The 27,664-nt window shown below is 38.8% G+C and overlaps 1 protein-coding gene across 4 annotated transcripts; it reads left to right on the top strand.

The window, feature by feature from the left end:
- The first annotated feature begins 250 nt into the window (after positions 1 to 250).
- Positions 251 to 24,048, top strand: FAM161A (FAM161 centrosomal protein A). 4 transcript variants are annotated; one of them, XM_054728469.1, is made up of 7 exons: positions 251 to 523; positions 8,832 to 9,070; positions 11,024 to 12,172; positions 12,530 to 12,697; positions 14,818 to 14,917; positions 22,656 to 22,810; positions 23,279 to 24,048. In XM_054728469.1, the coding sequence occupies exons 1-7, from the start codon at positions 320 to 322 to the stop codon at positions 23,412 to 23,414; spliced, it is 2,151 nt and encodes a 716-aa protein (XP_054584444.1). In that variant the 5' UTR covers positions 251 to 319; the 3' UTR covers positions 23,415 to 24,048. The 4 variants fall into 4 exon arrangements, with proteins under 4 accessions (XP_054584444.1, XP_008160671.2, XP_027995641.2 ...); XM_008162449.3 differs by having other exon boundaries at positions 8,835 to 9,070; positions 23,279 to 24,047; XM_028139840.2 differs by lacking the exon at positions 12,530 to 12,697 and having other exon boundaries at positions 8,835 to 9,070; positions 23,279 to 24,043.
- The last annotated feature ends 3,616 nt before the right edge of the window (positions 24,049 to 27,664 follow it).

The raw sequence follows: 27,664 nt of genomic DNA, 5'->3' as shown, positions 1-27,664 counted from the left end.
TGCCCTCTTGTTTTTTTTCTTTCCACAAAAAGAGTAGTTTCATTAGTATAATGTGAGATGTCTGAGATTAGGTGGTGAGGCGTGAAGCTGGGGAAGAGATACCCTTTTCCCCCCAGACTCAGTACTGACTGCCAGAATACAAGAAGCGCCCACCTTGGGTATCCCGCAGCGTTCAAGGATTTGAGTGACTTTTGGCCCCTTACGGCCCCTGTAGCGTCCCTAGTTACCGTGCCCCTAGTAACCGCCCGCCACAAGCAGGGAGCCCCGCCTGCTTCGCCACCCGGGCCAGCGGGGGCGCTCAGGCCTCCGCGGCGCGGTGATGGCCGCCTCGCCGCGCACGGAGCTGGCGGCCTCCAGTGTCCAAGCCTGGGTAAACCCCAACACCCCAGCGCGGGCCGCCCAGGACGTGGACCCCTTAGAGGATCTGGCGGCCGCGGTGGCGGCCCTGCAGGAAGAGGAGGACGAAGAGGAGGAAGAGGAACAGGAAGATGATAAGAAGGCAGTGCACCGGGCGCGGGCGTTGGTATGTGTGGGCGGGACGTGGGCTAGGACTGGGCTCTGGCTGATGGCTGGCCCGCGTCCCCGCTGGGCTGAGCGACATGCTGGCAAACGCCGCTCCCTGTCCAGATCGTTGGTAATACTGACCCACCACCTTCTCTATGTTCCCATAGAAAACAAACCGAGGCGTTAAAAAGTCGTAATTTTCACCAAAGCGATTGTTGTAAGAATTTCTTGGAGAGCATTTTACTTTATTTTGTCTAGAGAGTGCAGGTACAGAACCTTACTCTTTATGCTCCAGTATTTGTCAGAAGTAGATATTCCATTTTCTTTTTAACTTGGGGAAGATTGATTTACCTACCCCACAGAGGATAACCCCTAAGATTCAAGTGAATCAACTGTGCTGTCAGAGGTGTGTTTTATTGTCATCTTAAGGTCTTGGTAATTAGTGCATCTTAACACGATACAGGAGAAGCGATGTTTAAAACCATCAAGTTCAGTGGCTAGATCAGACAGTTATAATTAAGCATCCAGAGAAGCAAATTACTGAGGACCCATTATTTCCTAAAGGGCACTTTTCAGTGTTACATGTGTCGTGAACACCTGTCCACCAGTTAGAGGGCCGAGTCTGCCATCTGCTCTATTCCTTTAAAAGTTAGAAACTTTGACTCCGCAGATATAAACCTCCTTACCTCCCGTTAAAGATTCTTAATACCATTTTTCCAAGCCTCTCAGATACAAAAAGAAAAAACACTATGGTCTAGGGCTAATAGAAATCACTGAATATTTTGGAATTGTAATCTCTTTAATCGATACTAAAACTGTTAATGAGCCGAAACCGGTTTGGCTCAGTGGATAGAGCGTCGGTCTGGGGACTGAAAGGTCCCAGGTTCGATTCCGGTCAAGGGCATGTACATTGGTTGCGGGCACATCCCACGTAGGGGGTGTGCAGGAGGCAGCTGGTCGATGTTTCTCTCTCATCGATGTTTCTAGCTCTCTATCCCTCTCCCTTCCTCTCTGTGAAAAGTCAATAAAATATATAGGGAAAAAAAACTGTTAATGAGAAAATCTGTAGCAACACCTTTTATGGTCATAGCAACCACTAAGCCATATTTAAGTTAGTTCACATTTAAGCTGATGCCTGACAGATGAAAGAGTAACCATTTGAAGAGTGGGTGTGGGAAAACATTCCAGGCAGAGGGGACAAGCATATGCAGAGATCCTAAGATAGGAAAATGAAGAGCTTTGGGTGATTAAGGATCTGAAAGAAAGCCAGCAAGACTGGGAAAGAGAGGGGAAGAATGAGTGAGGGGAGGAGATGAACTTGGAGAGGTAAGCAGGGCCTAAACATTCAGGGCCTTGAGGACCTAGGTAAGGAGTTGAGTGTTTATGGTAGGTGCATTGGGAGGTCCTTGAAGACATTTACAAGATCTGACATGTTCCTATTTACATTTTTAAAAAATTGACTGATGACTCGATGGAGAACTTCTGACAAAGCAAAAGTAAGGGACTAGTTAGGAGGCTGTGCAGTAATCAGAAGCCATAGGTGATGGCTGGACCTAGAGTCCAGGGGAGATGGCAAGAAGTGGACAGATTTCTCTAGAATGGATAGGAATTACTGTTAAAGAATGAAAGTGAAGGCCAAGGAAGAGGAAGAAATAAAGAATGCTTACTCTCAGGTTTTTGGTTTGAGCAGTACACGGAAGGTAGTGCCATTTACTAAACTGGGGACAACTTGGGGAGGAATGGGTGTGTGTGTGTGTGTGTGTGTGTGTGTGTGTGTTATTGTTGATACTATTATAGATCCTCCTCCCCCATATCTCCCTCTTTGCCCTTCTCCAAGGTTTTAGTGTTGAACCTGGTAAATTGAGATATCTGTGAAACTACCAAGTAGAAATATGTAGGAAGCAGTTGAGCCTATGAAACTGTTGTTCTGTAGGGTCTGAGCTGGAGATATCTATCTGGGAGTTTTCAGCATTTTTGAAACGATGGGAATGGATAAAGTCACTTAGGGAGAGTGCAGAAAAAGAAGGGGCCTTGTATAGAACTCTTTTTTAAAAAAATTATTTCATAGAGAAAGGGAGAGAGGCACAGAAACATCAATGATGAGAGAGAATCACTGATCGGCTGCCTCCTGCATGCCCCCTACCTGGGACTGAGCCCACAACCTGAGTGTGTGCCCTGACCGGGAATCAAACCGTGACCTCCTGGTTCACAGGGTGACACTCAACCACTGAGCCACACCAGCCAGGCTAGAACTCTTTAAAAAACCTCATTTAACAGTTAGGTAGATAAAAAGGAGACAAAAGAGATTAAGGACCAGCTACAGTGGTAGGATCACCACAAGGGTGTGGAAGTCCCCGTTTATTGGTTTTAGTGATGAGGGAAAGTGTCAAATATTGCTAAAGAGAAGGGACATTTCTCCTGGAGAAGGAGGGAAAGAGAAAAGTGGCACAAAAGCAGGCAGTTTTATAGATGGGAAGATGAGGGAACTTTCCTCTGATAGTTTCTGGTTTCTTAAAGAAATAAAAGCGTTTGGGATTGGGGGTGGGAGCAGGTAGAAGAGCAAGGGACAGGTAAGCAGTATTGCTAGGGGAGTGTGAGAGGCAGGTGCCAGACAGATCAAGTGGTCAATAGAGATTGCTCAGTTTTTAATTTAGTATTATTACAAAGCATTTTTTAAAGTTATATTTTAATTAGATAAGTAACACATGAGCACATTCTGCTTTTAAAATGTCAAATGTTACAAATAAGGCTTAGGCCCTTTTACTCTCTCCTCCCCAAAAAAGTCTGGGTCCCTCCTCCCTACCCATTGGTAGCCACTGTTTTTTTTAAAAAATATATTTTATTGATTTTTTACAGAGAGGAAGAGAGAGGGATAGAGAGTTAGAAACATCGATGAGAGAGAAACATCAATCAGCTGCCTCTTGCACACCCCCTACTGGGGATGTGCCCGCAACCAAGGTACATGCTCTTGACCGGAATCGAACCTGGGACCCTTTCAGTCCGCAGGCCGACGCTCTATCCACTGAGCCAAACCGGTTTCAGCAGTAGCCACTGTTTTGAAACTGATATATATGTATTCTTCTGGGCTTTTTACTGTCTCCTGTGTACATCCTTGAAGCATTTGGTGGCACTTTATGTATACAAATTGTTCTGAAACTTGCTTTTTACCTTTATCATTTATTTCGGGTTTTACCCAGGTTACTACATGTAGATCTGCCTCATTCCTTACAAATCCTTTCAATGAAAAAAAAAAAAAAAAGGTTTAGTGAAAATTCCAGAATTGCAGATGATACTAGATAGATTATACTACAAATAATTATGAGTGCTGGTCACTAATGAAGCACATGTGCATGTACTAGGAGGAGCATCATCTAAATGGGTCAAGCCAATCTAGGGAAGATTATCCTCTAATCTAGTGGCTGCATGCACAACGTTCACAAAAAGCCGAACAATTAAAGGGAAAGGCTGCTATTTTAGGCTCTTGGAAAATAAGGTCTTTGGTCTAGGTCCGTGGTCTGCAAACTGCGGCTCGTGAGCCACATGCGGCTCTTTGGCCCCTTGAGTGTGGCTCTTCCACAAAATACCACGGCCTGGGTGAGTCTATTTTGAAGAAGTGGCGTTAGAAGAAGTTTAATTTTAAAAATTTGGCTCTCAAAAGAAATTTCAATCGTACTGTTGATATTTGGCTCTGTTGGCTAATGAGTTTGGCGACCACTGGTCTAGGTTATTTGACCTACTAACATGTTTTCTTCTTTGTGAAGACAAAGATGAAATTAAAGTTAGAATTCACTTATTAACCATTCATCTGTTTTAGGTAAAACACCATGGGAGCAATTTATCTGAAAATTTAAGTGTTAAGAGTATTAAACAGAAATGGGACCGATACTATTAAAAGTCAGTGTATAAGTATCAGACCTGCCACCACTCTTCAGAAGCTACTCATCCTTCAGTATCTTTGCAGTTTTTCCAGGACCAAATAAATTTTACCCTTTAATGGGAAATGACTGTTATAAGGCCTTCTTTTAAGGGATGTTCTAAAAGAACAAATGGAGAGTACCTGTATGCTTTTTTCTAAAAACAGTTCTTTGGAATCAATCTTCCCTCTGTTAGTTAGTTTTTTAAAAAATAAGCCCATTCCTTAATACTTAGTAGAATATAACCCTTTAGAGCAGCCAGTATTTCTAAGGATGATTCAGTCCCTCCCCCCCTTTTTTTGTTCAGGGAGGAAGCGAGAGTGAGAGATAGAAACATCAATGATGATTGAGAGCCATTGTTTGGCTGCCTCCTGCACACCCACTACTGGGGATTGAACCTGCAACCTGGGCATGTGCCTTTGACTGGAATCGAACCCAGGACCCTACAGTCTGCAGGCCGACTCTCTATCCACTGAGCCAAACCAGCTAGGGCTGATCCAGTTCTTTCTGAGGAAATACCTCTCCTCTTAATGGAAAAAATATTTTTTTAGCTGGATATTCATTCTTCCAATTAATATTTATTGAGTCTCTGCCATTAGCCAGGTGCTTTTCTAGGCACTGAGGACACCGCCATGAACAAAGCAGACAAATCCTTGTCTTTGTGATACTGACTTTGTGGGAGAGTTAGGCATACCATACACAAATAGACAAAGATATGTAAAATGACTGTTGGTGGTGAGTACTTATGAGAAAAGATAAAACAGGGCGGCCGACAATGAGTGGGTGGAGAGGTTGTAATTTCAAATAGGGTAGCCTTGGTGAGGCGATGACATTTGATTAAAGGCCACGAGGTGATTTTGCTGATTCTGTGAGCACTGGAAAAACTGCGGACCGAAATCAGCCCCTGCTGCTGCTCAGGGGAAGAACCACTGCAGGGGTGACTCACGTAGACAAGTGGACAGAGAACTGACAGGAAGGAATAGGGCTTCCTCCTCCTCCAGCCCTGCTGTCTCCCTCTAGCCCCACTTTAGGCAGAGTCTACCTGGGAGCAGCTGGCAAAGCAGAAACATGGTTTACAGACTCCCATCTCCAGCATCCCCCAGCAGGGTGCAGAAGGGTGGCATTGGAGCGGACAGGCAATAGTTTAACACTGGGCACACTGACTTCAGGTTCGGTGAAGTTGATGTGCAAACGGTTAGTGCCCATGTCACATGGCCAAGAAGTGCAGAGCCTAGGCTTGAACACAGAATTTGACACCATATGTCTGATCTTTCTCCCAAGCCATAAAAATGCTCCAAATTGAAAAGGTACTAACTTCTAGCCAAGAAGCAGACAAGAAATGAAAACCACTTCCTGCTTGCCCCAACCTTCCTTTCTAAGCTTGCTTCCCAAAATCGCTTTATACATTTTACTCTCCTCTGATCCTGCAGCTGTGTGCACCTTACTCTCCACCATGCCCCTCGCCCCCATGGCTTTTGTTAATGTCATTTTCTTGGTCTGCGGTACCTTTTCCCTCTATCCCCCTATACTCTGTCTGATCCTCCAGATTCTTCCATTCTTTGACTCAGCTTAAATATCACTTCCTCTAGGAAGCCTTCTGGAGTTACTTTACAAACTCAAACCAAACAAAAGCTCTCTTCATTTGAATACCCTTATCACTTGATATTTGTATTTCTAATGACCACTTTCTACTTCACATTAGTTCTCCTCTCACTGCTTATTTAAATGTTGGTGCTGCCAACATTTCCATCCTCGGGTTTTTGTCTTACTGCCCACACTCTCCTCAGGCAGCCTCATTCATATGCAAGGCTGCACCTGCCACTTCTGTGATATTGGTGGCCCCCATATCTTCATCTCCAGCCCAGCCTCCTTACCAAGTCTCCAAATAAACTTACCCACCTGTTTCCTGGACATTCTCCTGCCCTACTATCCCTTAAACTCAGTGTGTCTAAGAGAGAGATTAGTTTTCTTTTCCTAAAACACTCTCCTCAGTATTCCCTATATTGATTGTTGCCCACATTACAGGCCATTACTGAGTTGATGATTCAGCCTCCTAAATCTACCAAGGCAGCCGCCGTGGTGCTGCTTCCTTAATTCTGCCCTTAATACCTCTAACCTGGACCTGTGCATTAGCTCATTAACTGCTGCTAATCTTTCTTCCTTCATTTTCACTCTTGGCTACCAGAGGAATTCTTCTGAGCACTACTGATCAGGGCACTCCACTGCTCACATCCTTCAAGGCTCCTGCTGCCTGGTTGAAGCTCTTGACTTGCCTTTTTCACCTTGTTCCCTATCCTCCCCCGTGCTCCATCCCGTTCTCACTAGCCCCCAGACTGTTTACCTCTCTCTGAGCATACCATGCCTGTTCCTTCCTCATGTGGCTAAAAATCCCTTCCTACGGTGTGTCTTTGCAGCCTAACACTTGGGGATTTGGATTAAATCCCAGCTCTACTACTTACTGGTGTGTGATTGCAGGCAGGTCACCTAAATCCTCAGAGCCTCAGTTTCCTTATCAAGAATAGAGTAGCTGCCAGTTGCATCATCATGCAGTAACATATGATTAATGTTCTGGCACTGTGCCTCAGACTTCTTTGTTTTTCACTGCTTCCCTAATCTGACAAGCTTTGTCCTCATCTAACATTGTCTCTGTCTGGTGCACCCTTTAAATTCTGCCTCTTCTTTCCCCTGTGGTCAGAATTAGGTATTACTTCTCTGAGCTCTTATGGTAACTGATATTGTGACATAGATGGGAGCAGCTCACAGGCAGGAATCAGGAGTTCTGTCTCCTTCAAAATCTGCTGCCCATTATTTATGTACACATCCTCCCCTAAACTCACTGAAGCTTCTCGAAGGTGAAGTGTTTGATTTGTATCTTTAAGCAGCTAGAGAATGCTGGGGTGTCCTTTAGAATTTAATGAATGAGGAAGTTAACAAAGTACTCATTTCCACAGGTAAGAAGGTAATGATGAGGAGCTCATATAGAAACAGGAGAAGATATCAGAAAATTCTTTTGAGTTGTATGACAATAAAACAATTCTTTGAGTCATAGATTTGTTGGTAAATTTCTGCACACCAGCTCTACTGATAAACATTTGTTTTCCTTCATTCATTTTTCTCTAAGTTAGCCCAAGTAGTTCAATACTGGTCTCCTGTACACTGTTTAAAAACTCATATTTATAACTTTTATATACAAGTGACTCTTCTGCATTTTCCCATTGGGAGAAGCTACTCAGATTTATTTCCTAGTGTCTTATCAGATTGGGTCTATAATTTTCTAAGGCAAATATTCTTTTTTCATTCTGAGTATATTTCAGGCAATAGGCTAAATTTAAGACCATGGTCAGCAGCCTTTTATGCGTAGTATCATAAATAACTTTAACTATTTTTCAACAGAGAAAATATTAAATTTCTATATTTATGGAGAAAGTGGAGTTTTACCTCTATAGTTGCTTCAATTAAAAGAAATATGAGATGTATATGAAAAGAGTTAGGGGAGCCCTAGCTGGTTTGGCTCAGTGGATAGAGCGTTGGTCTGCGGACTGAAGGGTCCTGGGTTCGATTCCAGTCAAGGTTACGTGCCTAAGTTGTGGGCTTGATCCCCATTAGGGGGCGTGCAGGAGGCAGCCGATCAGTGATTCTTTCTCATTATTGATGTTTCTATCTCTCTCTCCCTCTCCCTTCCTCTCTGAAATCAATAAAAAATATTGTAAAAAAAGAAGAAAAAAAAAGAGTTAGGGGAAAGATCTCAGACTCTTCCAGGCATGACCTATATATAGAATAACTACAGTCTGTGTAGTTACAATGCTATACTGTACCATTCTTGTTCTCTTTCACTCCCAAAGCCCCTGTCACTCAGGATAGCTACTGCTCTTTGTTGCCCCCAGGAGCGGCTGTTCTGAAACTACCTCCCACCCGCACTTCCTAAGAGGTCTCCCCTGCACATCCAGGAGGGCTTCTTCCTGGGTTCTTGATGAGCCAATGAGAACTCTGTTCCCTCCACTCTCCTGCCCTCCGTTGCCGGTTCCCCTCTCTTCTCCACTGGCGCACCCTTGTGGCCCATAGAGGAGCCAGGCTCCGGGTGTTGGACTGTAGTTGCTTGGTTTGCAGTAAGAGGAACTTGGTTCTTCATCTCAGTTATCACAACTCCAAAGGAGGGTCTTTATTAAGGATAGTTTGGTTCTATCCTATTATAGTGTAAGGGTTAGTACATGATCCTGGAATTTAACCATCCTTTATAAAAAGGATCAAATAGTATTTATTTTCTGGCAACTTGGTCTCGCTCTCTTGTGCTTAATAACATGTTGTGAGAGGGAATTGTACATAGCTCACAAGTAAGGAGCAGCATTGGGAATTAGTGTCAAATTTATTTGTTTTTCAATTCCAAATACCATATAACAGGCTTTTTCTTCCCAGCAGACTGACTTTAACATCATTTCCGGGGTGAATAACCTAACATATATGAACTATGAGGCCCCTGTGGACTTTTCTGATATTTACCACTCTAATGAAGAATATTTCAGGAAACTAGAAGAGCTGAAGACTGCCCACATGGAAACTATGGCAAAGTTAGAGAAAATGTACCAGAATAAATTAAATTTACAGAAAGTACAGCCAGTGATCATCAGGGATGAAGCTTCTAGTGTCTCTTCCATGTAAGTTTGTATATAATGTTATTTGTGGACTGTAAAATAAAAAGTATACTTAAAAGTGCAGAACAAGCCCTGGCTGGAATGGCTCAGTTGGCTGGGCATCGTCCCACGTACTGAAGAGTTGCTGGTTTGATTCCCAGTCATGGCACATGCCCAGGTTTCAAGCTTAATCCCCTGAAGGGGGCGTGTAAGAGACAGCTGATGGATGTTGCACTCTCACATTAATATTTCTCTCTCTCTCTAAAAATCCATTTAAAAGTCTTAAAAGAAGAAAGTACAGAACAAAATTATTTCAGAATATTTTCTCTCAGATATCCCTTTGTACTTTTAATTATATATGGAAGTGAAATTTTATTCAAAATGTTGAATGGCTTAACAACCTACCAGGTGGCTTCTTGCTTTGAAGGTCACTTGGTGGCCATTTGGTCTTCTCTTTCTGACCTATCACTCATACAACTGTAGACATGTATCAGAATATTTAGTCTGGACCATTTTTAAATGATGAATATTAAAAATTTAAAAGACTTTTATAATATGTGGATTAACATTAGCTTATTAAAGATATAGTACAAATTGTTTAGAACTAAAACATAAATCTGGTTAAGTTTTCAAAATAGTCTTTAATTTCAAGACTTATTTCTGTGATAAACTGGCTTATTTTGAAACTTGAGGCAAGTCCCTTAACTCATCCAATGGGTCAACACTGATTGCATATCTCCTGGGTGCCAGACCTTGCTTGGACACTAAGGAAGTCAAAATTGAGATGCCCTCAAGGATCTCAAAGACTAGCTGAGAATGAAAAATTGCAATATAACATTATAGAGACAGGAAAAAGCAGTTGATTGTGTCAGAGTGTCAGTGGAGGGACATAGGTAAGAATTTTCTACTGAAGTCATATCTGGGTTCAGTCTTAAGGGGTGTGTGTAGCTGCAGCAAATGTAGGAAGCAAGGAGTGGCCTTCTAGGCAGCCGAAACTATGTGTGCAAAGGCATGGCAGCATGAGGAATGGTGTGTGTGAGGAACTTCTTGTGATTGGATGTGACTTAGAATGGTGATGGGGGTAGGGAGAAGTGAGAGGTGAAACTGGGAAGCTAGGCAGGGGCTAATATTAAAGGACTCTGTAATCTGTATTTGACTTCATAACAATGACAAATTATGGAAAAGTTTCAAGAAGGAGAGTGACATGATCAGATGTATATTTTAAAATGGTGTCTATGGAGCCCTAGCTGGTTTGGCTCAGTGGATGGAACATTGACCTGTGGACTAAGGGGTCCTGGGTTCAATTCTGGTCAAGGGCACATGCCCAGGTTTCAGGCTCGATCCCCAGTGGGGGGCATGTGGGAGGCAGCCGATCAATGATTCTCTCTCATCATGGGTGTTTTTATCTCTCTCTTCCTCTCCCTTCCTTTCTGAAATAAATAAAAATATATTAAAAAAAATAATAATAAATAAAATGGTGTCTATGAAAAACATGTGGAGAATTCAGTTCAGAGGTTTGACACAAGAAGCCTCAACTGTCTCATATCCCTCCCTTATAAAATAAGGGAGTCAGGTTACATAATTTATAGGCATTTTCCTGCTCTGTTCTAAATAAAAGTGTTAATTTTAACAAGCCGTATCCAGCTCCTATCTTCTAATTGATTATACCTTTGTAAAAATATATATGTATATATTTTATTGATTTCAGGGAGAGGGAGGGAGGGAGGAGAGATAGAAACATCAATGATGAGAAAGAATCATGGATCGGCTGCCGCCTGCATGCCCCCTGTTGGGGATCAAGCCCACAACCTGGGAATCAAACCATGACGTCCTGGTTCATAGGTCCAATGCTCAACCACTGAGCCATACCAGTCGGGTTAATTGATTATACCTTGATCTAAGAAAATATATAATTCTTAATTTTTATATTTGGTCACATACAACTGAAAGTGTAACCTAATTATTCTTCTCATTTAGGTGTGTATCAGAAAAGAACTATCACCCTATCTCGTTAATCACATCACGTTCAGAACCTGATTTAGGTCATTCTTCCTCCTTGATTGTGTCTTCCTCTGAAGATGAGCTGCCCAACTTAGAAAAAGACCATCCTGAGAAAAGCAGAGTGATGACCTATGCTAAGAAGCTCATCAACAACATGTGGACCAACTTTTCTGTTAAAGATTACATTCAGTGTGAAGATGCTGACTTCCCAGCAATTAAAAAAACAAGGAAGAAATCAAAAGAATGGGTGCCAAAGATTACAGTACCTGAGCCTTTTCAAATGATGATTAGAGAAGAGAAAAAAAAAGAAGAGAACATGAAATATAAATCAGATATTGAAATGTTACACAAACTGCTCAAAAAGCAAGAAGATTCGGAGTGTAAGAAAAAATTCCGAGCCAACCCAGTTCCAGAATTTGTCTTTTTCCCCCTTTATCATGATACAGTCAAGCAAAATGAAGAACGGAGGAGGACTATGAAAGAGAAAAACAAAGAAGCGCTTTTGGCCTCACTAAAGCCCTTCAAGTTTATTGCAAGGGAGGAACAAAAGCGAGCAATCCGGGAAAAGCAGCTGAGAGACTTTATTAAGTCTAAAAAGAAAACAAATCGATTTAAAGCCAGACCTATACCTCGATCTACTTATGGTTCAACTACCAATAACAGGTTAAAAGAAGAAGAGCTCTTTAGAAACATTAAGACACAGCTGAGAGCCCAAGAACTTTTACCGAATTCATCCCCTCCGCCTTATAGTCCACCTCACAGAAGTTTTGCTGCAAGGAAACCCAAGAATCCCAAACACGCTGAAAAGTTGAAGTGTAAATGCAAGTCTAGGAGCCAGATTGCTGATTCTGGAGACCCTCCTGAGAGATATCAGAAGCACCTCTCAGAACAGAAAAGTCCAAAAATCCTATCTGATCTTCATGTAGCCTCACATGCATCCACTAACAGAGAGAAAAATTCGGCAGATAATAAAGCAGATGAAGAAAATTTGAAAGAAACACATTGGGCTTATCAGTCTCGAAGGCACAAGTCACCAGTAAGAAGTCCAAATGCAAAGCGTGTGCCTTATAACTGCAATCCTCCAATGCCCACAGTATCTTCCAGAGGAAGAGAACAAGCCACCAGGTAAATAACTAGGATACTGCATTGACTGACCTATGATTGCTAACATAGTGTACATGGCACTATTAATTTTATGTTGGTGAATTTGAAAGTATGAAGAAAGTACTATATCTGGTAATATATTTTACTTTATAATATAGAACATTTTGCAAAAGTGTGTGCTAAGAAATACAATTTCCATTTTATGAATCCTTGGGAATAGAAAAGGTTAGAGTTGGCCTATTGATTTCCAAGTTCACAAGTCAGATCCTTCTCAAAAGGTTGCCTTTTTTCAGCCTTTGAATTATCCTGTGTTAAATCTTTGCTAAGCAACATTCTCATTGGCTTAAAGTGAATTAAGCCTTAGTTTGTTGCCCTCAGGAGATCACTTGAGGAAAAGAAAATGTTGGAAGAAGAGAGAACTCGGATCCTAACTAAGCAGAAACAAAGAATGAAAGAATTGCAGAAACTCCTGACAACCCGGACTAAGGCTTATGACTCGCATCAAAGTTTAGCTCAAATGTCTAAATCCAGAATAAAATCTCTCAGGTATCGTGAAAGAATCCTGAACCTCTAGACCATTGGTTTTCAAACTTTTTAAAAAATCAATAGTTACCAATATATGAACAAATTAAGAATATTAGTGTTTTAGTTTCTGGATTCAAGTTATTATCAAATTACTTATACTCAACACACACAAACACACTCACACTCACATTCTCTCACTCACCTCATGGTGAGAACCAACATATAAATGTATACACACCTGATGGTGAGGACCATGAAGCTATGTTATTGAACAGAAATTTTTTATATTGTGGCTGTAGTTAATATCTTATATTGGCATTTTAAATCTTTTTCTTTATATTATTTTTGATTGCACAATATAATACTGAGAAAAATCTTGAGGCACACATATAAAGCCTTTTCAACAGCTTGTCATGTAATCTCAGAATATTCTTCGATAAACATGTAAAAGATCTTTGTTCTAAGCTTTACATGAAATCTGATAGCACAGATTAACACTGGTGTTAAGTAACATCAATTATGTGAAAGTGTCGATTAACAGGTGTGTTAATGTTTAGTGATATGGGTTGCATTTTGTCAGTTTTAATATAAATAAATAAAAATATTCACAGAACCCTTTTACAGAACACTGGAATTCTGCAGAATAAAGTTTGAAAACCAATGTTCCAGAGTAACATTTTTATGTTACACATAAACATTAAAATGTTCATATTTAAGTAGGAAAATAACTCCCCCAAAGCTGGGTAAGTAATATGATTTATTAATTTTTATTATTTTTATTTTTTAAAAATATATTTTATTGATTTTTTACAGAGAGGAAGGGAGAAGGATAGAGAGTTAGAAACATCAGTGAGAGAGAAACATCTATCAGCTGCCTCCTGCACACCTCCTACTGGGGATGTGCCCGCAACCAAGGTACATGCCCTTGACCGGAATTGAACCTGGGACCTTTCAGTCCGAAGGCTGACGCTCTATCCACTGAGCCAAACCGGTTAGGGCTGATTTATTAATTTTTAATCTGATCTATAATACTCCCCAAAATCTATATTTCCTTTTAATTAGAGGCCTGGTGCAATCCGGGACCCCACCCTGGCTGGGGAAGGACCTCTGGAGGGCTCCAGGGCGTGTCCAGCTCATCTCCCCCAGTCCTGATCCGAAGGACCCCAGCAGCAAGCTACCCTACGGGTCGAAGCGTCTGCCCCCTGGTGGTCAGTGCATGTCATAGCGACTGGTTGAAGGGTCAAACTAACGGTCAGACACTTAGCATATCAGGTTTCTATTATAGGATTCCTTATAATGTCTGTCAGTGTCAGACATTATAAGGAATATAGCTCCTTATATCAATTCATTGGTAGAAGGAGCTTAATTTGATGAACTTGAGCAAAATAATTCCTTAGAAATATTCATTTATCCTTATAAAGTAAACTGGATTTTTAATAATACCAACTTGTATATAATTAAACATAGTTATCCTTTTACAGTATAATTATTTTCTCTAATCCATGAAATCTTATTATCTTGATAGAGTTAGTATATTTTACATAGAGAAATAGCATAGTTTAATTCATTATTGGATCTTGCCCAAATAATAAGTACACTTACTGTGAATTTATGTATTTTGGTTCCTATTCTTCTATATATTATAGTCTGATATGCCCCATTTCTCCTCGTCTCATTTAATTAACTTTGTCACCAACCTATAGCAGATCTCATTTAAGGGAATAAAGAACAAGTTCTTATTTTCAGGAAAAAATTTCTTAAAGAGAACATACCTATTTTGGACCAAATTTTTTTTTTTTTTTTTGGTTTTATACACTTACATATGAGATAAGAGGACATTCATTCATTCATTCATCTTTTCAGGCCAGTTTGAAGCCCCGTAAAACATGTCTTGAAGATTTCAGAACCTTCAGAGTACAAAGACTGCTCCCAGGATGTAAAAATGTGTGCTATCAGAACCTAGAATTTTTATTCTGTGTTCCAGTTCTGTTCTTTGCAAAATTTACCAGTCTAGAAAAGGAATGGTGGTCAACTGTAAATTGTGCTCATAATTTAATTTCTAATTTGCCATCTAAGCTAAAATGTTATATATACAAGTTCTTATTTCTTTTTAAAATTCTACTCCTTTTATTTGATTTTAGAAAGAGTGAAAAGGAAAGGATGAGAGAATACCGACGAGAACTAGAAGAAAGAGAAGAAAAATTAAAACACAGGCCACTACTATTTCAAAGAGTTGCTCAGGTTGTGTTTGTTGGAATTTAAGAGCTACTGTCAGTTGTTTTGTGTGTTTTTTTTTTAACATATACAGCTCTTAACGAACAGTCCATTTTTCTTACGTGCTATATAAGACATATGTTTCTGTGACAGCTTCATCAAGCCAGTGAAGTAAGTAATTTTGCCAAAATCTAAGATTGAATCTTGTTGATGAGGCACATAAGCTTAATAAAGAACATACTACTAATCTAACAATTTCCAAAAGAATAGTTCCACAACACGTTTTTAATGGTTGGTCTTTTTTTCATACCAGCTTGGCCAAATATTAAGTTAAGGCTTCATGATATGATTTGGAGGTCTTTGAAGAATTAAAAAATGAAACAAAATGGCTAATTGAATCAGATTTATTTCTGCCAATGGGCTTGTTTGTTTGTTTTTATTTCTTTTTGAGATATAATTGACATACAGCACTGGATAAGGTTAAGGTGTACGACATAATGACTTGACATGCATAAATTAAAAAATGATTCCACAGTAAGTTTAATTAAGATCCATCACCTCCTATACTTACCCCCAATTGTTTTTCCTTGTGATGAGAACTTTCAGGATTTATTCTCAGCTACATAGTTACCATGTTGTATATTACATTCCCAGTACTTATGTATCTTATAACTGGAAATTTGTACCTTTTGACCATCTTCATCCAGTTCCTCCTGGTAACCACAAATCTGACCTCTTTATTTATTTGTTTTTTTAAATTTTAGATTCCACATATAAATGAAATTATACAATATTTGTCTTTCTGTCTGACTTAACTTAAGTATAACACCTTCAAAATCCACTGCAAATGGCAGGATTTCCTTCTTTTTATGGATGGATTGTATTCTATTGTGTATATGTACCACATTTTCTTTATCCATTCATCTTTCAGTGGGCCCTTAGGTTGTTTCCTTTCTTGGCTATTATAAATAATGCTTCAGTGAATGTGGGGAGCAGACATCTCTTTGAGGTAGTGGTTTTGTTTTCTTTAGATATATACCCAGAAGTCAGATTGCTGGATCATATAGTTCTATTTTTAGTTTTTTGAGAAACATCTATACTATTTACCTAGTAACTGTACTTATGTACATTCCTACCAATAGTGCACAGAGTTTCCCTTTTCTTCACATCCTCATCAGCATTTATCTCTTATCTTTTTAAAAAATATATATTTCATTGATTTTTACAGAGAGGAAGGGAGAGGGATAGAGAGCTAGAAACATCAATGAGAGAGAAACATCGATCAGCTGCCTCCTGCACACCCCCAACTGGGGATGTGCCCGAAACCAAGGTACATGTCCTTGACCGGAATAGAACCTGGGACTCTTGAGTCTGCAGGCCGATGCTTTATTCACTGAGCCAAACCCATTAGGGCTCTTATCTTTTCAATAGCCATTTTAACCAGGGTGAGGTATTGCATTGTGAAATATCACCTAATGATTTGCATTTCCCTATGATTAGTCATGTTGAGCACCTTTTCATGTACCTGTTGGCCATTTGAATATCTTCTTTGGAAAAATGTCTACTCAGTCCTTTCCCAACATTTAAATTGGATTAGTTGGGTGTTTTGTTTTATATTTGCTATTGATTTTTATTTATTTATTTATTTTTTGGTGCCGAAACCTGGGAATGAATGTTTGCTATTGATTTGTATGAGTACTTTATATATATTTGAATATTAATTCCTTATCAGATATATGATTTGCAAATATTTTCCCCATTCATAGGTTGCCTTTTCATTTTGTTGACTTGTGTTTTTTTTAAATGAGTCTATAATTTTCAATCTTATCTATAATTACTGAAAGGATCTTCTTTTTTATCAGAAAAACTAAATGTACACTCAGTTTAACAGTCTTTCCATTTAGAGAAATTTGTCAATTTCAGATAATCTTTGCCTTAGTACTAATAAGGGAGAGGTTCCTAGGGGTGACATAGCTTAACAATAGACAATCACTGGAGGCTACAGGTCTTTGAGGACTAGGGGCATGCATTATGGGTTAATCTACATATTATAATTTCTCAAAGTTATTGGGACCTTTTACTTACTGATTTGGATATAATTTTATGTAGTGCTCGTCATTTTAAGGGGTGAGTTTCTTTTAACATCTCAGTTTCAACTTTAGGGGGAAAAATCATAAGCTGTTTTATATTACTTAGTGTAAAGTGATTGACTTTGGCCCAAAGCAGCTAACTTCAGGTTTTTATGTCCTCTTATCTGGTGGATATTGACCCAGATTTCCCACTGGCATCTTATATTCATCTTGCCCCAAACTAGATCCTCCTCTTTGATTTTCTGTTTTGCTTGGACCACTATTTAGGGTGACTGGGAACCACTGTTCCCCCCATTCAATTGTCACTGAGAGAACTGACAAATTTTATCCCTATATAATTTTTGGGTCTGTCTTTCTCCACTTCTTATGGTGAAATGCCAGGTGAAACCTCTATTATTTCCTATCTGAGTTAATATAATGGTTTGACTTGTTTGCCTGTCCTGTTCTTTGCAAAGCCACCCATTATATCTTTATTTTGCCATTCTCATTCCCTTGCAAAAATGTTAACCCTGGGGTAGGTAGTTAATAATCCTTGATAATGGTGGCAGTCATGCATTCACCAAACCATTCGTTCTCATTGTCAGTGAATGGTATCAAGAGGTCTTGTCATTGACTTCTCAATAAAATGCTACAAGCTTGTTAGTCCTATATTGCAGAGAAAGAAACTGAAGTTCAAAGAAGGCAAGTAATTCATAACATTTACAGTGATTAAATAATGGAACTGGGATTGGAACCCAAATCAATCTGCTTCCAAACACTTAACACAGAGCTGTCCTGCTTTCTCTCAGAAGATAAACCGCCGTAACATGGTATACAGAATCCTCTATGACCTGACCCCTGTTAACCTCTTTAGTTAATCTACCACTGTGCTCACCCTCATGTTGAACTTTATACACCCTTTGACTCTCAGGCCATACCAGACCACTAGTTTCAAACTTGAAATCTTTATTCATGCTGTTTCTGAACACCCTTAGAGCTTCTTCCTATCTTTCCTCCTACTCCTTCAAGTCTTAGTGTAAAATCACTTCTTGCATTGTTTCCCCTGCTTGGGTTGGTGCCCTTTCCTCCGTGTTCTTTTATTACCCTTTGCATACCTTTCTCTTTGCTCCAACCATGTTGTGTGAAAATTATTTTAATGATCTCTCTTCCCTTCCAGCTAGATACTTTAAAATATATATATTTTTATTGATTTCAGAGAGGAAGGGAGAGAGAAAGACAGAAATATCAATAAGAGAGAATCATTGATCTGCTGCCTCCTGCACGCCCCACACTGGAGCTCAAGCCCACAACCCGGGCCTGGGTCCGACTGGGAATGAATCTGGACCTTCTGGTTCATAGCCCTTCGCTCAAACACTGAGCTGGTCTATTTTTTATTTTTTTAAATATGTTTTTATTGATTTCAGAAAGAGAAAGGAGAGGGAGAGAGAGATAGAAGCATCAATGATGAGAGAGAATCATCGATCTGCTGCCTCCTGCATGCCCCACACTGGGGATCAAACCTGCCCCTACCAGGAATCGAATCCAACTGTGATCTCCTGGTTCATAAGTTCTATATTCACCCACTGAGCCACGCCGGCTGGACAACTAGTTAATTTTTTTTGCAACTAGTTAATTTTAAAGGGAATGATCAAACCTTTATAATCCCAACACCTAGGACAACATCATAAACAGAGGAGATGTTAATAAACACTTGTTGATGCCGAAACCAGTTTGGCTCAGTGGATACAGCGTCGGTCTGCGGACTGAGGGGTCCCAGGTTCGATTCCAGTCAAGGGCATGTACCTTGGTTGCGGGCACATCCCATCCCCGGTGGAGGGTGTGCGGGGGGGGAAGCTGGTCGATGTTTTTCTCTCATCGATGTTTCTAGCTCTCTGACACTCTCCCTTCCTCTCTGTAAAAAATCAATAAAATATATTGAAAAAAATAAATAAAAAAAAAATAAACACCTGTTGAACCAAAACTGAACTGTTATTATCAAATTAGCCAGATTGACCTGTGATTTTCTTTCTGGGATTAGCCCAGGCTGAGAGCATTACCCTGATGAATTAGTGATGAGTCTCAACATTAACAAGCAGTTTTGCCCTGTTGTGAATTCCTACTGTTTCTAAGCACCAGATAAAATGTGGCAAAACAAGTGGTGAGTATGAAATTAAACCCATAAATAAATTTTAAATGTTGAAAACATAGGTTAGTTTCATAGCTGATATTTCTTCTATCACTTTTGGCCCTCACATATGCTGTTCCCTTTGCCCAAAATAACTTTCGTCTATACCCCCTACCTTCCATGAGGGCTTGTCACAAAGTGAGTACTTAGTAATTATTAAATAAATGAAAGAATTACTATAAACTTACAGTTATAAAAATTATAAAAAATAAGCATTTTCTCATTCAATCTAGGTGCTGATAGACAAACTTTCATCACTTGTTATTTTGGTTTCATGAAACAGACACATTTTCTTTACAGGATGTTTAATAGTAAAATAAACAATTATGAAGCTATTTTAACTGTTCCTTTTATCTCTTTATTATAATTCTTTTGCATGGTGAAATGCAAGGGGGAAATATTTTAATTAACAATTACACACTATTCACCTTGATGTAAAATATTAAAAGGTATTTCCTTATACAGAATGACTGGCAGTGCTCACCATTGCTTTGGTTTAGTTCACAGAAATTAGTACTTTTTTCTTGCAGTCTATTTTGCTGTGACTGTTGGTGCTAATTAACAGCTGTTACGTAATAAATTCACTCACAACTTTAAGCATTACCCATTTGTAAGTGTTAATTGTGGTCTTGCTGCTATTGAATTATCCCAACAGTAGGCCTATGATCCAGTACAGAACAAACCATGTTATCCTGTTTCTTGGAAATGACAGGTTGCTAACTAAGTAGATGTTAAATTGAATTTTAAAGCAGATTCAGGTGAAGGTTTATGAGCACTAACTTTGATTAGTATTTAATCTATTTTCTTTTTACAAATATATATTTTATTTATTTGTGAGAGGAAAAGAGAGATAGAAACATTATTGATGAGAAAGAATCATTGGTTGGCTGCCTCCTGCACGCCCCATACTGGGCATCGAGCTTGCAACCCGGAATTGAACCCGGGACTCTTCAGTCCACAGGCTGAGCCAAACCGGCTAGGGCAGAACATGCCATTCTTTTTAAATATATTTTTATTGATTTTTTACAGAGAGGAAGAGAGAGGGATAGAGAGTTAGAAACATCGATTAGCTGCCTCTTGCACACCCCCTACTGGGGATGTGCCCACAACCAAGGTACATGCCCTTGACCGGAATCGAACCTGGGACCCTTGAGTCCGCAGGCCGATGCTCTATCCACTGAGCCAAACCGGTTCTGGCTGAACGTGCCATTCTTAATGCATTCAGTTAGGTTTGGGATTTCTTTACAGTCGCTGGAGCACAGCTCTCATCTTTGTACTTTGCTGTGCCTTTCAGTTCCCCCAAGGCTGGTCTGTCGGCATTCAGAGCCTCTGGATGCTTGTTCACTTCCTTTTCTAGAGTGTTACTCACACTAGGTGCATTTTAGCAGCAGTTGAAGTGTTTCTTTTTCAGTTTTCCAGCGTGTCAGAAAATGCACTGCTGATAGTTTTATCCATTGTAATAATTTTTTACTATTTTGATTTTTCCCATGGAACATTAGACTCCATGATCCCTCATTAACTGGATGGGGCAAATATCTGGCAATAGCATTGCTGAAGCCAGGCTTTAGGCTACCTTCAAAGTCCAGGAGGACCCCTACCATTTAGATAAAAGCAGCACGGTGGAGTGGAAAAGACCTGGGAAAGGGTCAAGAGACTTGGTTCTGCTGCTTACCATTCTTGTGAACCTTAAGCAAACTGCTTAAACTCAGTGAGGGTGACGGGAACATGCTGGTTTCTTTATTTGTTAAATTGGGGGGTGAGACTGGGTGGCACTAGAATTGGGCTGTTCCTAGTCACTTTGCTTTTGTTGGAGGTCCAGATGGCAATTCTTGGCCCTAGCTCATATCCACTCATAGGAGCTAAAAGCAGACTAACGCCAAAGCCCTAGTGTAAACCCCAGTTATCTTGTGGCTCCAAAAATCCAGCGGTCTTAGGAACTATGACAACTTCCGACTTGCTTCCAGTATGAGAGGGTCATCATAATTCCCACAGATCCCAAAGCCAGGAAGTACCTTTCTGGTGATTTGAACCCAGTCCTAAATTCATGTGTGTTTTTTTCCTGTATCTATTGCTTCCTCTACAGAGTAAAGATAACAGTACTGATGATTGTATTATCTGTAATGGAGTAGAGATATGGCTTATAAAAAGCAGAAATTACAGTAGGCACATAAAATACCCTCTGAAAACTATCACATGAACTTCTTTTTTTGTTTTGTTTTGTTTTGTTTGTTAATCCTCACCCGAGGACATCCCTCCATTTATCTTAGGGAGAGTGGAAGGGATGGGGAGAGACAGAGAGAGAGAGAGAGAGAAACATTGATGTGAGAGAGACATATCGACTGGTTGCCTCCTATACCCGCCCCAAACAGGGCTGGGGATCAAGCATGCAACCGATGTATATGCCTCTGACTGGAATCGGACCCGGAACCTTTCATTCCACGGGCTGATGCTCCATCCACTGAGCCAAAATGGCTAGGCCTCATATGAACTTATTTTCTTATTGGTTTTTCCAGATATCCTTAAGCAGTCATAAAATAGGCACAGTGTAAAGAATAATTATATATCAGAATTCAAGTGGCCACCACCCAGGTTAACAAACAGCACTGCCAGCACCTCAGACCTGATGGGCCCCTCCCGGGTCAAACCCTCTCCCTCTCCCCTAGAGGTAACCACCATTCTAAATTTTGAGATAGGCATTTCCTTGTTTTTCTTTGCAGTTTACCAACTATGATTTATCCCTATATATAGTTTAGTTTCGCCTGTCTGGGGGCTTTTTGTAAATGAATCATATGAATCATATATATTATATATATATGTGTGTGTATATATATATATATATATATATATACACTAGAGGCCCGATGCATGAAGATTTGTGCAAGAATGGGCTTTCCTTCCCCTGGCTGCCGGCACTGCCTTCGCTCCGGCTGGAGCCGCCTTTTTGCTCTGGCCTGGAGCCGCCTTTCTGCCTTCCCATGCCACCCCCGGCCGCTCAGCGCCTGCATATGCAAATTAACCCACCAGCTTTGTTGGGTTAATTTGCATGCTCACTCCTGATTGGCTGGGTGTCACGAAGGTATGGTCAATTTGCATCTTACTCTTTTATTAGTGTGTGTGTGTGTGTGTATTTTTTTTTCTTTTGCTCAGTATTATGTTTGTGAGATCCATCCATGTTGTGGTGTATAACTAGAGTTCATTCATTTTCATTGCTTTATTTTATTCTTTTGTATGAATAGACTACAATTTATTTATCCATCCTACTGTTGATATTTGGGTTGTTTCCAGCTAGGGGTTGTTACAAACAGCCCCATTTTTATACATGTCTTGTGGGGCACATGTAGAGTTTCTCTGGGTATATACCTAGGAATGGAATTGCTGGTCAGAAGGGATGCATATTTTCAGCCAACTGTGATTACTGAGTTTAATTTTCACTGGAGCTTTTAACACATACATTTTTAATGGAAAGTTAAAATCTTTTGTTCTCATCTAAAAAGGTTTGTCTTTCCTATAGAAAAATGCAAGAATGGCAGCAGAAAAGCATTATTCTAACACCCTAAAAGCACTAGGAATATCTGATGAGTTTGTTTCAAAGAAAGGCCAAAGTGGAAAAATATTTGAGTCCTTCAGCAATCAAGGGATGAAAAGTTTCACTGAAGATAAAGAAAGGTAACATATATAAAATGTCTGAATGGTATACCTCTGAAAAAATTCTTACCTTCAGGAAAGTAAAAATTCTGTTCTATAATTATTTTAAAAGGAACTTTACCTAATGAAATACATGTGAACTGTTGTAAAACATATTGATATTTTGATATTTTTGACACATTCAAATATTACATGGTGATGAAATATCTTGTTTTTAAGCAGAATAATTTAAGTTCTGACTGGCATAAATAATGAATATAATAACATGCTTTCAAGTGAAGTTTAAAGAGTAAACCAAGTTTTGAAATAAATTAGTTCTCAGAGGAATATTTACTTTCCCAATTGGCACTTTTTTAGAGTTTTCTTGATAAATTGGAGCTCATACACATGAGGAAGACTGACTTCATGATGACATACATTGCAAAGGGTTTGTTTATCTTTAAACCAAATCATTTTTCCTTTGAAAGATTGATACATTTTTTCCTCTAGCTCTAATGAAGAAGAAAATATAGAAGAAAGAGAGAATGGGGAAGAAAATTATTTTACTGAAACCAACAGCCAGGATTCTTGCAAGGAAAATGAAGCTGAAGAAGAAAGTGGAGAAGAGAAATCTGTTGAAGAATAAAACAGAATCAGCAGGGCCTCCTTTCTGTGCCTGTGCTGTTATTTGCAGCATCCGGTGTCAGCAGCTTTGCTTATTTTGTTAGGAACATGGATGGGAAGGAACCCTTCTGATGTGTGCAGGGCTCTTTAGCAAAGTTATCTGTAGCCAAAAAGGCAAATCCAGCTGATTAGTCATTTAGTCCGAGTAAGGCTTTGCCTATTCAGTTTTTTAAATGGCTACATGTGCTCTGTTTGCAACTTTGCTCTTACTTGTATTTTTTAAAAGCAGTTGAGAATCACAGCTGTCACAAACTGATTAGTTATTATGTTATTATTTTTGGTAGAAAAAAAAATGGCTTAGCATTGAGAGCAAAGTATTGTCCTTTGGTGATTTGTTTGGAAAATTTTTTCTGGAAAGCATGAATCAATACATATTTTAAAATTGTGCTGTTTGCCCATTCTTTTTCTCTGCAATACATCTCACAAAATGAACCCTCACAGTTGTTTTACTAGTTAAGTTTCTTATCTGAACCATTTTTATTTTCAATTTTTAAAATCTGGACCATTTTTTTAAAGTAATAAAATATAGAAAGAAAACAGGTACTTGCAAATTTACATTTATTTCTGTACTGAAAGTTTATTATTAAATTATCCACCCTATTGTCAGTTTTCTTTTTATCTCTAGTTTTATTCTAAGTTATTTTTGACATAGAAATTATTAGAAGTTTTTATACTTATTTTTTAACCTTGTGTATTATGACAGATAGAAATAATTATAGCATTCTGAATTATAATCTTAATAAAGATCAAGCTGGTTTTAAATGAGATGAAATTGTGCATAGTAACTTGTCCAAGGCAAGTCTCCAAAGTAATTCAGGCTTACCTCTTTAATACTAGAACCAGAGTGTTCAATTTTTTTACATATTATTGCAGACACCCTTTGTCTTTCTGAGAATGATGCTAATTTGATTTTATGACTATCATTTTCCCTCTGTAAGCAAATATTTTGTTATAAAAATTTAAACCAGTCATAAAGATGTGATAGAGTGAGACATTTTCTTTTATAAAAATAATCAACTTATAAAGAGGATTAACTAATAAAGGTATATAATAGCAGTATTTACCTACTGGAAATCTGTGCTTTAAATGAAGAAATAAGGTGATTTTTCCTAATTAAGGGCAAATGTTTATTTGCTATTCCTTTTTTATAGTTTGTGTTAAACTATTTGTCACTACCATTAGATTGTAAACTCTTTGAGAGTTGGCATAATTTTAAAATCCATCTTTGTATTCCTTTAATATTTTGCACAGTATTGTGCATATCATAGGTACTTAATAAAGGTTTGGATGAGTAAGTAGATGAGTATGTTTTTATTTTGTTTTTTATTAAATTTATTGGGGTGATATTGGTCGACATATAGGTTTCAGGTATGAATATGGTTTTTAATTATAGTTACTTTAAAATAAGTACACATGGGATTAAAAACATTTCCCTTCCAACTTACTGAGAACCTGTGAAACACAATCCACAAATTGTAATTTTTTTTTTGGTAAAAGAACATTTATTTGGTAAACCACAGAGGTAGAAAAAGTAATTCCTAGAAGAAACAGGCTTAGGAAATTAGTTATAGAGGTAAATGAAGGGCTCTTGGAGCTTGGAAGCAAGGAAGCGAATGGTAATGTGCCTGGAGCCAGAGGGAGAGGAGGGGGAGAAAGGGAAAGGCACGGATGGGCATGCTCCCAGAAAGGAGAGCACCCACAAGTTGTAATATTTTAAATGTGGCTTACTTTCAAGGATTTGCTCCTCATTCCATCCCTTCTCAGTTTCATGGGGGAAAGTATCGGACTGGGTTTCAAAAGCAATGTTCAGTTTTCTTTTAAAATGGGAATAGTACCTATCCTGAGTGGCTATAGGAAGGATTAGATGTGTGGAAAAGCTCTTTGCAAACTAGGCTATTCAAATGACAGTGTCAGAGGACAGAATATTCCTAAAGAAACATTTAACTTCCTGCACCTTTAGAAAAATGAGCTACAAAGTGATTTAAATATTGTTAGAAATAATATGTGATCCACTTTTTGAAGAGAGTGATCTGGTAAACACAGAGCCAAACTTAGAAGATACTGGTAATTTCAAGTCATTCTATGCAAAATCATTTCTTTTAGAAAGCCATTAAATTGACAACTGAAAGATTTCTTCCTTTTAAAAAAAAAAATCTTTATTGATTTCAGAGAGGAAGGGAGAGGGAGAGAGAGATAGAAACATCAATGATGAGACAATCATTGATCAGCTGCCTCCTGCACGTCCCCTACTGGGGATCGAACTTCCAACCCGGGCATATGCCCTTGACCAGAATCAAACCTGGGACCCTTCAGTCCGCAGGCCCACGCTCTCTTTTTACAGAGAGGAAGGGAGAGGGATAGAGAGTTAGAAACATCGATGAGAGAGAAACATCGATCAGCTGCCTCCTGCACACCACCTACTGGGGATGTGTCTGCAACCAAGGTACATGCCCTTGACCGGAATCGAACCTGGGCCTCTTCAGTCCACAGGCCGACACTCTATCCACTGAGCCAAACCAGTCAGGGCAAGATTTCTTTAGTGTGTGGCATTTTACAATAAGAGGAGAAGAAAAATAAAATCTGATGTATATAACTGTCAAAAGTCAAGGAATAATATACATGCTTATATCCAAGTCTGAAAAGATGGTAATGTAAAAAAATGGTAATGGAATTTGCCTCTGGGACAGGTAGTGGAAGACTTAGTTTTTATTCCCCCCCCCTTCAATGAGTATATTAAAGAAAAATATAAATGAGGCTTTAGTCTTGTTGGAAGCTACTTTCTAGTCATTGATTTGTAGTATCCTGATAGCAAGAAAAATACTTATATATTTTCTTTATACTAAAAAAATACTTATATATTTTATACAGTTTATTTGAATCAGAATACAAACATTGCAGTTGGTTACTAAGTCTCTTAAGTCTTTTTTTTTTTTTTGTTATGTTATTTTTTCTTTCTTTCTTTATTGATTAAGGTATTACTAGTACATATGTGTCCTTATCCCCCTATTGCCTCCCACCCCCTCCCCTGCTCAAACCCTCACCCCCCTGGTATCTGTGTCCATTGATTATGTCTTAAGTCTCTTTTTAATACATCTTTTATTCCTTGCAATATTGTCTTTGAAGGGACCAGTCTTTTGTACTGTAGAGTATCCTGCTCTGGATTTTGTCATTTAATGTGTTTCTCTGTTCTCTGTGTTTCCTATAAATTACTAGAGCTAAGCTTGATCAGATTCAAATATGATGTTTTTGGCAAGAAAAACGTCATAGGTCATGGTGTGCATTTCCATTGGGAAGTACACAATGTCTAATGATCTGTTGTGCTATTATCCACCATTGATCATTGCTACAATTACTGTGCCAATGTCTCTCCACTCATTTTCAGACTTGCCAAAGACCATGAAGTCTTAGTTGTTACAAAAAGAAAAAAATGGGGGGGGGGGGTAATTGAATGAAGGTGGTCAAAGGTACAAACTTTCAGCTATAAGATGAACAAGTACTAGGGATGTACAACATATGACTATAGTTAATACAGCTGTAGGATATATTTGAAAGTTGATAAGAGAGTAGATCCTAAAAGTTCTCATCACAAGGAAAAAAACCCATGTTTTAATGAAATGATGGGTGGTAACTAAAGTTATTGTAATAATTTCACAATATATGTAAGTCAAGTCGGTATGAGATATATCTCTTAAATTTATATGGTGCTATATGTCAGTTTTATCTCACAACTGAAAAAAAAATCTAAAAGATATAAGGAAAAATAACTAGCATAAATAGATATTCTAAACATTAGCATATCTGCTTTTATAACAAGGAAATCTTACAACCCCAAAAGTTATTCTTTAACTTCTCTGCTTCCTTTCACATTCTTCCTGACACCATGAGAATCTTATTTTTCCTTTTTGAAATCTGCAGCTCTATCTTATCACCTACTTTTATTGTAGCTGTTAACTGATTATTTTTTATTTTGTCATTGTCCTTTTATATGGGGGCATACAGGAAGATTCAAACACTAGACTACTATCACTACCATCTTCCCAGAAAACTCTCAAGACTTCGTTTTCCTGCCTCCTTTTTGAAAAAATTATTAAAGTATTAGATTAGGAGTAAAAGTTTTAGGTCCCTTCTATCACTTAAATGAAGTAAAATAAAATGAAAAGATGTTGGTGATAAATGCAAGTGTTACAGAGAAAAAAAGCATAAAAAGGAGAT

The sequence above is a fragment of the Eptesicus fuscus genome, chromosome 16 (assembly GCF_027574615.1).
Source record: "Eptesicus fuscus isolate TK198812 chromosome 16, DD_ASM_mEF_20220401, whole genome shotgun sequence".
NCBI lineage: Eukaryota > Metazoa > Chordata > Mammalia > Chiroptera > Vespertilionidae > Eptesicus > Eptesicus fuscus.
This window is presented reverse-complemented; position numbering and strand designations above follow the sequence as displayed.